Below are 12,771 nucleotides of genomic sequence, written 5' to 3' on the forward strand. Positions count from 1 at the left end.
ATCTTTTATATATATCTTAATATTTATACTATTTCCAGTGCTTTTCATTTCTTTATAAGTTGCCATATGTTATCATACTCCTTCGATTGAAACAACTACCTTTAAAATTACTTGTTTACTTCATGTTTACTAGAATAAATTCTCTCAGCTTTTGTTTGTTTGAATGTCCCCTTCTTTTTTTTTTTTAATAAATTTATTTATTTTATTGGCCACGTTGGGAATTTTTTTGCTGTGTGTGGGCTTTCTTTAATTGCGGTGAGTGGGGGCTACTCTTTGTTGTGATGCGCGGGCTTCTCATTGCCATAGCGTCTCTTGTTGTGGAGCATGGGCTCTAGGCATGTGGGCTTCAGTAGTTGCAGCACATGGGCTCAATAGTTGTGGCACACAGGCTTAGTTGCTCTGCAGCATGTGGTATGTTCGTGGAGCAGGGATCGAACCCGTGTTCCCTGCATTGGCAGGCGGATTCTTAACCACTGTGCCACCTAGGAAGCCCTCTCCTTTATTTTTGAAAGATATGTTCACTATGTGTGTAATGCTGGTTAGTAGCTTGTCTTTCAGTACCTTGAAATTGTCCTTCCATTGTCTTCTTCCTTGCATAGTAGTGACAAGAAGTTTGATGTAACTCTTATCTTTGTATCTTTGTTTCTCTTAATGCAGTATGTCTTTTTCTGGCTGTCTTCAAGATTTTTGTTTTAGTTTTTAGTAATTTGGTTATGTTATATCTAGTTTTGTTTTGTTGTATTTATTTATGCTGGGTTTCTCTGAGTGTCTTGGAACTGTGATTTGGATTTCTTTTTTTCATTTGTTTTAGAAAATTCTTGTGCATTATCTCTTCAAATGTTTCTCCAAGTTTTTTTTCTGGATCTCTAATTACACGTTAGATGACTTAATATTGTCTCTTATGTCTTGCCTGCTGTATCCTGTTTTTGTTTTGTTTGTTTTATTGGTTTTTACACCTTTTTTCTGTTTGTGTTTTAGTTTAATTTTTATTAACCCATCTTCAAGTTTGCTTGACCTTTGCACGTATGTAATTAGGAACACTGTAAATGAAATCCTGTACTTGAGATTTTTTTATTTTTAAAATTAATTTTATGGTTTTTTGGCTGCACTGCATGGCTTGTGGGATCTTAGTTCCCCAGCCAGGGATTGAACCCAGGCCCTTGGCAGTGAAAGCATAGAGTCCTAAGCACTGAACCCCCAGGGAATTCCCTAATAGGTTGAATTTGGACCACAACCCATGAGGAAATCAGCTTATGGTTAAAAATTCTTAGGGGATGTTTTTGTTTTTTTCATTTTACTTACTACCAAGGTATAGATGGACAAGTTTCTTTTATTTTACTGTACTGAGACAAGTTTTTTCTTCAGTCTTAGACTGAAGGTGGAACCCTTTGAGGATTCTCTTTAACATCCTCATTTTGGATGGTACCTAGGTTTTATGTCCTATTTTAAATCCTGTTTTTGTGACAGTTTGGATGCTGAAGGTCTCTAGGATTCAGCAGAATCTCTGAAAGTGAAAACCAATTTATTGCTTTCTTACCTTCCACAGTTTCTGATTTCACTTCATTTTGGCCCTCTGTAGAATCTTTCTTTTTTTTTTCTTCCAGGTTTATTGAGATGTAATTGACAAACAGCACTGTGTAAGTTTAAGGTATACAACATAATGATTTGACTTGCATGCATTATGAAATGTTTGTCACATAAGTTTACTGAACATTCATCATCTCATATAGATACACAATTAAAGAATAGAAAAAATAGTTTTTTCCTTGTGATGAGAACTCTTAGGATTTACTTTACAGTTTCTTATATAACATACAGCGGTGTTAATTATATTTACCATGTTATACATTATATCCCTAGTACTTATTTGTCTTAGTGGAAGTTTGTACCTTTTGACTGCCTTTATCCAATTCCTCTCCCCTCACCCCCTGCCTCTGGTAACCACAAATCTGATCTCTTTTTCTATGGGTTGGTTTGCATGTTTGTTTTTAAAGAGCAGTTGACCTACAGTGCTATGTTAGTTCCTGTTATACCAATTTACATCTCCACCAACAGTGCACCAGGGTTCCCTTTTCTTTGCACTGTGGAATCTTTAATTTGTGGTTCCTCAGCAAAATATTTTAAAAAAATTTTCTTTCTGCTTTGTTCTGGATGTCTCCTCTTCATAATGCCAATAATAGTCTTACTCAGCCTTTCACAATATGAATGTAGCATATTTTTTTTTGTTTTTTGCTTCTTTACTAAGGGATTTAGGCTTTTGTTTGGTTTTGTTTTACTAAAAGATTATGAAGTAAAAAAATTTTTTGCATGTAGATTTTTGTGCGCACATGCAAGTAGTTTTCATCACCAGTGGAATGAGGCAGAGGAACAAGATTTGATCATTCTCATATAGCCTTTTCTGTGCTACTTAATTTGCGGATTTCTTACATGCCACTAGAATATGTTTTAATATTCTAGAAATTTCCCACCCAAGCAAAATGCATTAACATAAGCATATTGTTGTTTCTGAATAGTCTATGTCCAGGTTACCATACTTTGGAAGTGTACCCAAAGGACAGCATTGCCACTGGTCTTAGATTGTGTTTTGGCAGGTGAACAAACACTTTTGATATATGCTGAATCATTAGAAAATAGAAGTTATGTACCAACCTGCACGACATTTCAGAACACAGCTTCTGATGTTTCTCAAATAAAGAAAATCAAAAGCCATCATAAAATTATGTTTTTCAGATGGCATAATTACAGATAAATGTTTCTGAAACAGCAGGCTACATATCCTTGATAGTCTACAGTGCAGAGCCACATGGAGTTGATTTCCAATGTAGAGGCCTTTTATCAACACAAAGCAGTGACTATTGTAGATTATATAATACTGAGTATTATTAAGCACATTTTGTGCATATCATTTGTTATATGAAAATGATTTTTCATTTCATGCTTTATTTTTCCTTTGTGGCACATTCTGAACTATTGAATCCTTTATCTACCATTTGGCTTTCCATAAACTATCAGGCAAAATGTCTGTGAGAGTCTACTTTGAGAAGTAGTGTACATAATATTTACTATATATGACTCATAATTACATTATCATGATATATCCCTTATCTTTAAAATAACATCTGAAAATTCATTGTCTTTTTAACACTAGATAAAGGTGTTTTCTGAAGACTTTTTCCAGAAATCCAAATGTTTCTGGGGGCTCTTTCCAATTCTCATGCAGTGTATCTTTGGCGTATTAAAAATTGAGGACTAAACCACATTTTCTGTAATTTTTTTTGGTTTAAATTTTGACTATGTAATTATTCTTTGAGGTAGACATTTGAATTTATTCCATACTCATCCTTGTTTAAAACTTCAATGGCTGATATTTCCTCAGGCTTGTAGTAGAATTGGCCAGCTTCGATGACATCTCTCTGGCCTTTGAAGTTGGCACAATTCAGTATAGATACCTCAGGGGCGTGTGGCCATGGAAAAACATGTTTTTGTTGTTGAGTGTTCTTGCTTTCTAGTAATTTTATTTTCTGCTCAAGGGATTTAGTATCTGTTCAGATACTTTATTTTTAAAGACCACATAAGTAATGACTTGACCTCTAATCTTAGCTTTGAAAATTTCCCAGACGCTAATAAAGGTAATGTCTGATGACCTATTATTTGAGACTACTACTTACTGGCCAGCAGTCAGTGTTATTTAAAAATGTATATTTTACTCTGAAAATTATTTCCATGGCCAAAAGACTTTGTTAGTAAAATTGTGCATGTAATGACATAGTTTGGTGACTCTTGGGCCTAGATTTATAATACTTTTTATGTAGTGTCACTAAGACTTATTACAGTTCAAAACAACTCTTCTCCTTAGATACTACACTAAATAATTAGTTCTGAGAAAAGTATTCTATAAACCATAGTGTTATCAGAAATAGCATCTGTCTCTTGGACTAATAATAGGAACATTTTGGATATAAAGGGTTATGTAGTAATCCTTGTTTTGCATGAATGTGGGCTATCTTTGCAGTAAATGTATAAGATTTTTGCAAAGGATCAAGTTAGTACTGAAGACTAGGATCATCTATTAAATTATCTGGACTGTCCATTTCAGAACATCTGCTTAATAATTTTTGGAGTGAATGAGAAGTTCACCAGATTGTATTTATATGTATGCCAAGGTGTATTCATGAAGAGGAGAGGAAAAAAAGTTTCCTCCCAGGTGTCTGGGCAAAGCTAGAGTTGCCCTTTTTGTTATTTTTATCTGTAATAACAGACCCTCTCAGTAAGAACCTACCTAGACACAGTGTTGTTTTTGTGAAGTTCATAGAGGAAACTGCATATTGCTAACTTAATGTGTTTTCTTGTTTGGCTTTTTATTAAGAGATGATGTTTAATTTTTTGCTAAACTCTTAAGTTATGTGCAAAGAGAAGAAACAGTCTGCTTAATTTTTTTTTTTTTTTTTGAAATCTGTTATAAACCACTTGGACAATCCTGAGAGAGATCTGAGTTATTGAGATTTTCCCTTGCTTCCAGTGGAAGGGAAATATTTCAATTTACTTACTTTAGGCTATAAAATAGTTTGTTATTCCTTTGCCCACAGCAAAAATTATGAACATAAAGTCACAAAACAGATTCAGTATTAATTTTTAAAGCTTCCCTATATTTCTACTCTCATCAACTGTAAATAATGTGCCTCAATGTAAAATGGAAAAAGTTGAAAATTTCCACTTGTGCATTTTGAGCTTTTCAGAGGTATTATACACTCTGGATATAATAATAAAAGTTAGTGGGCCTTAAACAGCGCTTTTTGTGTGAGGAACTCATATAAACACTAATGCATTGATCCTAACACAGTAGTTGATTGTGACTTTAAAAGGTCATGAGTTACTGCTGCTACAAAAAAATTTTTTTAAAGATTGGAGGAGGAGCCATAATTTATAAATATTGTTTGAAAGATATCTAGATAAAAGTTGGTACAGAAAATTGAAAAATTAAAGTTATGGGGGATCTTTATTGTTTGTTAACTTTTCTTTTAGCCTACAATAGATTTTTATCCCTTTATGGTTTTTTTTTTTTTTTTTTTTTTTTTGTCTATGAATATACTTGAAGCCTGATTCCCTTAAGACAAGAAGGCAGAATTTACTTTTAAGCTTTTATTTCCTTTCAGCCAAGAAGGCTTAAACCTGTGGAGGTTTCCTGAGTTTGTCATGTTAACATAATAATGCATTTTATTTGTTCTGAATTGGGAGATCATCCTTCTAGTTTTCTTAGTTTAATATTTGCGGCATATAGTTGTTGATTTTGATGAATATTGTGGTCAAGTGGCTTAATCTTCAACTTTTTTTGTGTTGTGTAGGTTTATTCTTCAGTCCAAGGAGGCAATTCATAATCAGCTGTTAGAGAAGCAGAAGATAGCAGAAGAAAAAATTAAAGAATTGGAAGTAAGTTTCGAGTGAATGTTGATAGTCATAGTCAACTTTTAGGAAGAAAGTAATTATCTCATTGTGTCATATTAAATGAAAATGGATGCCTGTCAAGGTCATGTCACATTGTTTTCATTTTTTCTAATAGTGCTAGAGCTATGAAACAGTCTTTTTATGGCAGTGTATAACACCAAAAAAAAAAGAGTAGTCTATTGAAACTTTAGGGAGTTTTGGAAAAGATAGGATACTTGTTAACCTGAATGTATTTCTTCCATTGCCTTTGAGTGAACATGTCTATTCTTTTTTTTTTTTTTTTAATATTTATTTATTTATTTGGCTGCATCAGGTCTTAGTTGCGGCACTTGGGATCCTTGTTGCGGCATGCAGGATCTTTCTTTGCAGTGCATGGGCTTTTTTAGTTGTGGCGTGTGGGCTCAGTAGTTGTGGCATGTGGACTTCATTGCCCTGAGGCATCTGTGGTCTTAGTTCCCTTACTAGGGATTGAACCTGAGTCCCCTGCATTGGAAGGCAGATTCTTAACTGCTGGACCATGAGGGAAGTTCTGTGTCTATTCTTAAAAAATAAAATAAAAATACAGTGTATATTTAAATACCACATATTGTGGTGGATGGGCATGAGAGTAGGTGATGATAATAGTAGAATAGTAGTTAAAGGATATACATATATGACTCTTTTACATGTAGTAATTCTAGGTAAGGACTGTGTGAGTAGTAAGCTATAAGTAAATTATCTGAAGGATAGTGCTCCAGTGAGGGAAACAATTTTTTTTTTTTTAAGCTAGGAAAAAACATGATAGGTAGAAGTAATAATTTAGTAAATCTTTGGAAAATTGGAGTTTATTATTACCATTTCCTTATACATTAAAACCTTTGATGATATAGTCTTCTTGGGCTTTGGTGAATGGTTTGTCTTGTCATATAGTAAAAGTTGGACAGGACAAAAAACTGGTTATTATTTTTTGGGACCAAGATTTCCTGAGATGGGGGTGGACACAATGACTTCATAGGTCACTTTATCTAATTTCTTTGAATACTATTTGAGGCAGTGGTTCAGAATATGACTCAGCCCTCTCTGCTGAATTGGTGAGACACCCTCTGAAGCCTTCTGGGGATTTCTCAGGGACACTGATTTGGCATGGCCAGGGCAAGTATGTAGTGTCTTAGGTTACTTAAGCTTAATTTTGTTTGACTATTGATGAGAATTTAAACAAACTTGATAATGGCTTTGTAGCTTAGAAAATGTATTGTAAAACAAAACAAATAAGCAAACAAAAAAAAAAAAAAAGAAAACTTATCCTGTAGTAACCAGGTTGTTATTGTGTCCTATATTATCATTTTTGTCAGCCCACCTCTTCTAGATTGAGTTTTCCAAACAAAAGTACCTTAAAAAAACTCTGAACAAAACTATTTCATGTAGATTACAAAAAAAAAAAAAAAAAAAAAGAAAGAAAAAAAAATGTCTTTGCAATTGTTGGTAAATATATCTAAAAATATTCCTGATGAATCTAAGTAGCAAGATGCAAAGTAATGTGTAAATAATTCTCTTTTTATGAAAACAAACAAAAACCAAGATCTATATGTGAACACTGAAAATGATTTCTAAGTATATGTATTAACACTAGTTACTACTGTAAGGAATTTAGATGGTACATGGATATGAAATTTTTTTTTCCTGTAACTTCTGTGTTGGATAAATTATAGCAAGTATATGTTAACTTTCATAATTAAAAAAGCAATCAAGGTAAAATTGCCACAGATGGTGATTTTAGCATACTATTTGGTTCTGATGAATATTAGGAAATTCATTTTCCAAAAGTTTCCTTTCATGAAGTCTCTTAAATACTGGTAAGAGTATCCTGATATCTGTCAGATAGTAGAAGTAGATTAGCTAGCTTTTTGGTATTTTAAATGCTAATTAACAGCTACAAAAAACTAGCAGAGTTAAACTATAGCCTCTACCCTAGGAAGTTATTTTGTCTTTTTTGTTTTCAGTCTTTCATCCTACATGCTATGTATATTATAAAAGGGATATAAGAATACTATGAAAAGAGAGTCAAACAAAAAAATAAAACAAATGATTAAATGAAAATGACTTTCCCCTCTTCCCTGCATACCCTCAAAATGTCACCTTTATGGTTTGATATGTATCATTACAAACTTTATTTTATAAACATGTTCATACACACATATACACACTTTTTTTAAATAAAGAGGAATTATTCTGTATACACTGTTTTTCATCATTTGACAGTTTATCTTTCTATTTTAGTAATGTAAATCTGGTTTATATTCAGTTTCTTGTTTTCCATTTCTCCTACCATTGTGGTTTCCTTATTACCTCAACATTCAATTATTGCATGATCCCTGCCTCTGCATTTAGTGCACTCTCCAATACTGTTCCAGCCTGTATCTACACATGTTCCTCTTCCCTGAGGCAATCCTATACTTTTCCACTGCCATAGCTTTATAACTTTCTTACTTTAGCCTGAAATGTATGCAGGTGCACACCACCCACATGTGCACACATGCACACGTACAGTTAGTTGTAGTGTTCAGATTTTCTGTTTCTTACTGATTTGTTTCCTCTTTATTCAGTTAGTTGTTGAGAGAAATGTGTCAAATCTCCCTCTGTGATGATATTTATCAGTTTCTCCTTAGTCTTTCAGTTTAGTGGGCAATGGTATTTAGAGACTACTGTCTGGGTGCTGCAAATGCTCATTATTACTGTATGCATAGTTTAGATGATATGTTTCATTTTGCTTTATATGTAAAGGACTGTCTCAGCTCTTTTAAATTAATTAGTTAATTAGTTTATTTTTGGTAGGCACTGGGTCTTTGTTGTTGTGGGCAGACCTTCTCTACTTGTAGTGAGCGGGGGCTACTGTTTGTTGCGGTGCACGGTCCTCCTATTGTGATGGCTTCTCTTGTTGCGGCGCATGGGCTCTAGGCATGCAGGCTTCAGTAGTTGTGGCTCGAGGGCTCTAGAGCACAGGCTCAGTAGCTGTGGCGCACGGGCTTAGTTGCTCTGCGGCATGTGGGATCTTCCCGGACCAGGGCTCGAACCCATGTCCCCTGCATTGGCAGGTGGACTCCTAACCTCTGTGCCACCAGGGAAGCCCCTCAGCTCTTTTAAAGATAGCATTCCGTTGACTTCTGGGTTCCATTGCTGCTGTTGAGTAGTTATCTATCAGTCTAATTTTTGTTCCTTTGTCTTTTCTCTCTGGCTGCTTTTAATATTCTTTTGTTGTCTTTCATGCTTTGTAGTTTCTCTGGGATATGTTTAGGTCTGGGATATGTTTAGGTGGGGATTTAATCTTTCTGCTTTTTTTCTTAATCCTACTTGGGTTAACTTGGGTTTCTGAGTTTGAGGATTAGTGACTTTCCTCAATTCTGGAAACTTCTTACTATCTCTGAATATTACTTCCTCTCTGTTTTCTCTATTAAGTGGTATTTCCCTCTGGAATTTTTTCCCCACCTTTAAACCAGCTGCTTCCACCATCTCCAGTAGCATTTTAACTGGTTTTTCCACCTCCAGCTTTCTCTCTTCTAATCCTTTTAACATATTTAAGCTACAGTGACTTTTCTATTTTGTTTGTTTGTTTGTTTGTTTTTGGCACATGGGCTTAGTTGCTCCGTGGCATGTGGGATCTTCCTGGAGCAGGGATCGAACCTGTGTCCCCTGCATTGGCAGGCAGATTCTTAACCACTGAGCCACCTAGGAAGCCCTACAGTGACTTTTCTAAAATGTTAAATCTGGTCATATTGTTCCTCTGTGTAAACCCCATCATTGTTCTTAGGGTGATATTCAAACTTTTTAACGTACCTTCAAGGCTCTTTATGAAATGACTCCTGTGTATTTCTCTTATATCCTCTTCCTTCTCTTATACTGTATGCTCCAGATACGCAGAAATATTCTGTTTTTAGAACTTGCTGTGTTTTCTTTGTTTCTACTAGGTCTTTGCAAGAGTAATTCCCTCCGCCTGGGAGCTTCCACCTCTTGCTCTACCAGCTCTGTTAATCCTTAAGATCTTATTAGTTTAGGGCTACTTCTTCTGAGAAGCATTTTCTGACTCAGTGTTAAGTGCTTTTCCCTTGTTCTCTCTAATTATTCTACTAGTTTCATAGCACAGTGTGAGGATTTGGGCATATAAACTATCATCAGTTGTAGAAATTACAAATCTGGTTTCCTATTACTTGGGAAGCTTGATGCAGATTCAGAGCTCTAAGTAGTTTTTCCCAAGGTCTCCCAGTTATTACTCTGCCTTTCAAATATATAGTCTCTTATTCTGGGCCCTAATATTTCTTGTCAGTCCAGCCTGTTTCACCTTAATCCTATTTAATTATCATCATTATTAATTTCTACCCTCAGATACCTTAGAATTAAATTTAGGAGGCATAATTTATACATAACTTTGCAGACAAAAGCCAGGCTGTTTTCAATTAGCATATTTTCATCTCTAATGAAGTGAGGTTTTTGGTTTGGGTCCAAAGTTCTAGTTTCTGACCAGAGCTATTAACTTGGCCCCGCTATGTATGCCTCCCCACCCCCTACCAACAGTCTATATAAATGACACTATGAATCAACCTTTTCCATGACATAACATAGGTGGTGGTCTGATCTGAGAGCCCATCTTTATTAGTATTTCCTAGACTCCCTTCTCTCTCTCTCTCTCTCTCTCTCTCTCTCTCTCTCTCTCTCTCTGACTGCGTTGGGTCTTCTTTGCTGTGCGCAGGCTTTTTTCTGTAGTTGTGGTGAGCGGGGCTTACTCATCATTGTGATGCGCAGGCTTCTCAGTGCAGTGGTTTCTCTTGTTGTGGAGCACTGGCTCTAGGCGTGTGGGCTTCAGTAGTTGCAGCATGTGGGCTCAGTAGTTGTGGCGAGCGGGCATAGTTTCTCCGAGGCAAGTGAGATCTTCCCTGCCCAGGGATCAAACCGGTGTCCCCTGCATTGGCAGGCGGATTCTTAACCACTGTGCCACCAGGGAAGTCCCTAGACTCCCTTTTATCCACCTCCATTCTTCCTATTTATGTTTGCCCTCTCCAGATTTTTTTCCCCAGTTCTTATTTACAAGTGCAAGGATTACCTGTTTTGATAAACTCTAGTATGCTGTGCCTGCATTGTCAGCCAGCCTGGTGTCTCACTTGCTGGCCCTTTTCCTCTCCTGGAGCAGAGGTGAGGGTACTATAATGCTGACCTCTTGTCTTCTTTTTTTTGTTTTTTTGGGGGGCCTTGCGTGCGGGATCTTAGTTCCGTGCCCAGGGATTGAACCTGCACCCCCCTGCAGTGGAAGTGTGGAGCCTCCCAGGGACGTCCCTGCCCTCATGGGAAGTCCCTGCCCTTGTGTCCTCTTAGTAGGGAGTTATATTACTTACTAGAAGGATAGAGACAAGTACCATCCTAACCTTGGAAAGATTATCTTTTTCTTCTTAAAATTCTGTATTTTACATTTTAATACCCCTAGGTTGGGTTCTTCAGGCTATAATCACTTTCCTGGGTTTGATTAGGAAGTGTTCTCATAACAGACTCACAGTATGATAGTGTTATGTAGATTTTTACCTTTCCTTTATAAAGGTGATTGATCAGGTTCTGGGAGGTAATGTCACCATTTGTCCTAATGGTGATTAGCAAACCAATGATGCTAATCCGATTGAAGAGAAAAAATAAAATGATGGCTTTAGTATGATAGAATAACCATGTTATTTATGTCATTGTGGGAATTTTCTATTTAAAAAAAAATACTGATAACGAATAACTTTTTAAAGAAGATGGCTGAGTGTGTAATACATAATACAGTATATGTTATTAGAAAATATAAAATTGTACTTTTTAAAAATGACATGAGTATAATTGGGATTTGGAATTGGGACTTCATGAGTCTCATCTGTCTGTAAAAATAATTTTCTTTTTGAAATGTACAACAATGCTACAAAAAATATGTTTTTTGTTTTTTTTAAAGAAAATTCAGTTTTAGTTACAGTTGAGTTTAAACCTTATGGATAGATTAAAGAAATATATATTTTCTATAGAATGAAAAATACATCCTATATTTTTGCTCACCTTTTTGGAGGTAAAAGGAAAATAATTTCTTCTTTTGCAGTTGCAAGAACTTAGATTCAGTATTCAAATGAGCTAGAGCTGAATTTTTGACCTCTTGCTTTTTGAATCTCAAGTATTTGGAATCCTTGAGATAACTGTAAGCTTTCAGTGGTGTATCTGAACACATTTTGACCACTATTCTCCTATGTTCTCTTTCATTGAATTACTGCTTCAGGCTCATCTGCCTTCAGTCTAAAATCCCCATTGTATTTTAGGCACATGCAAATACTGGTTGACCACTTTCCTTCCCCTCTTTCTCTGACGTGGTTACCACCCCTTCTACCATCCTGGTTAGCTCAGCAGTGACACAATAAAAATAAGAATAAGGAAACCAGGACATTCTGGCCTGCACAATGCCACTTCTGACGCAGAATGTTACAATCCCAGGGTTGTGAAATAGCTCTCCAGCCCATGCTATAAGTAAAACCTAAGATACTGTGAAAGTCCTGACTTCCATGAAAATGGCTATTATGGTCAGACAGTAGTTCCTGAAACAAGTAGGAAGACTAGTGGCAAGAAAACTGGATAGGAGGTGCCTATGACACTCTGCCGTTGGCCGAGTTCTGAGACTCTGATGAGAAAATGTTTTGGAGGAGTTCCCATGATTGAGGAGATTTTACTCTGCCTGATGAGGATCATTTTTTCCATAGCATGGGTGGTGACTGGTAGGCACTTGGATGAATGTCCAGTTTTTGCCCTAAGTACTTCACTTTTGGGCTGATACCTTTGTGTGTATGATGGGACACCCTCTTTAGAGGTGATGTCAAGTGGACACTACTGTGTGATAAGTACTGATTCTTACCTGTGTTTTCAGTGAAGAGAGAAGGGCAAGTGAGAGCAAAGCCAGTGGCAGAATGTTTTTTATATATTAAACAAGAATTACACCCAGTGGTTCATCTGCATGCATAACTCAAAGTTTAGAATCCATCAAAAAATTAGTCATTTATTTTGTAGTGAAATATAGCATTTACAGAAATATGTGTTAAAATACATATAGTGTAATCAATAATTATAAAGCAAACACCTGTAACAGTTATCCGAGCCAAGAAATAAACAGACAGGACACCAGAGCATCACCCCCTACCTTTGTTTCTCCCTTCCATTCCTGTCTGTCCTCCCCCTCCCCAATGTTATTTCCTTTTGTAAAAAATATAGTTTTACTACCTATGTATGCATCCCTCAGAGCAGTTTTTGAACTTTATTTGAACAAAATCTGCCTATTTTTTGCTTTGCTTCTTTTCCTCA

General features: G+C 35.9%; 1 protein-coding gene across 1 annotated transcript in view; it reads left to right on the plus strand.

The window, feature by feature from the left end:
- PFDN1 (prefoldin subunit 1) overlaps positions 1-12,771 on the plus strand; it is a 57,702-nt gene that overhangs the window by 21,108 nt on the left and 23,823 nt on the right. Inside the window, exon 3 of the mRNA XM_057733568.1 lies at positions 5,343-5,427. Coding sequence (XP_057589551.1) covers positions 5,343-5,427 — 85 coding nt within the window. The remainder of the gene's footprint in view (positions 1-5,342; positions 5,428-12,771) is intronic.

Source organism: Hippopotamus amphibius, chromosome 1, assembly GCF_030028045.1.
Source record: "Hippopotamus amphibius kiboko isolate mHipAmp2 chromosome 1, mHipAmp2.hap2, whole genome shotgun sequence".
Classification (NCBI taxonomy): Eukaryota; Metazoa; Chordata; class Mammalia; order Artiodactyla; family Hippopotamidae; genus Hippopotamus; species Hippopotamus amphibius.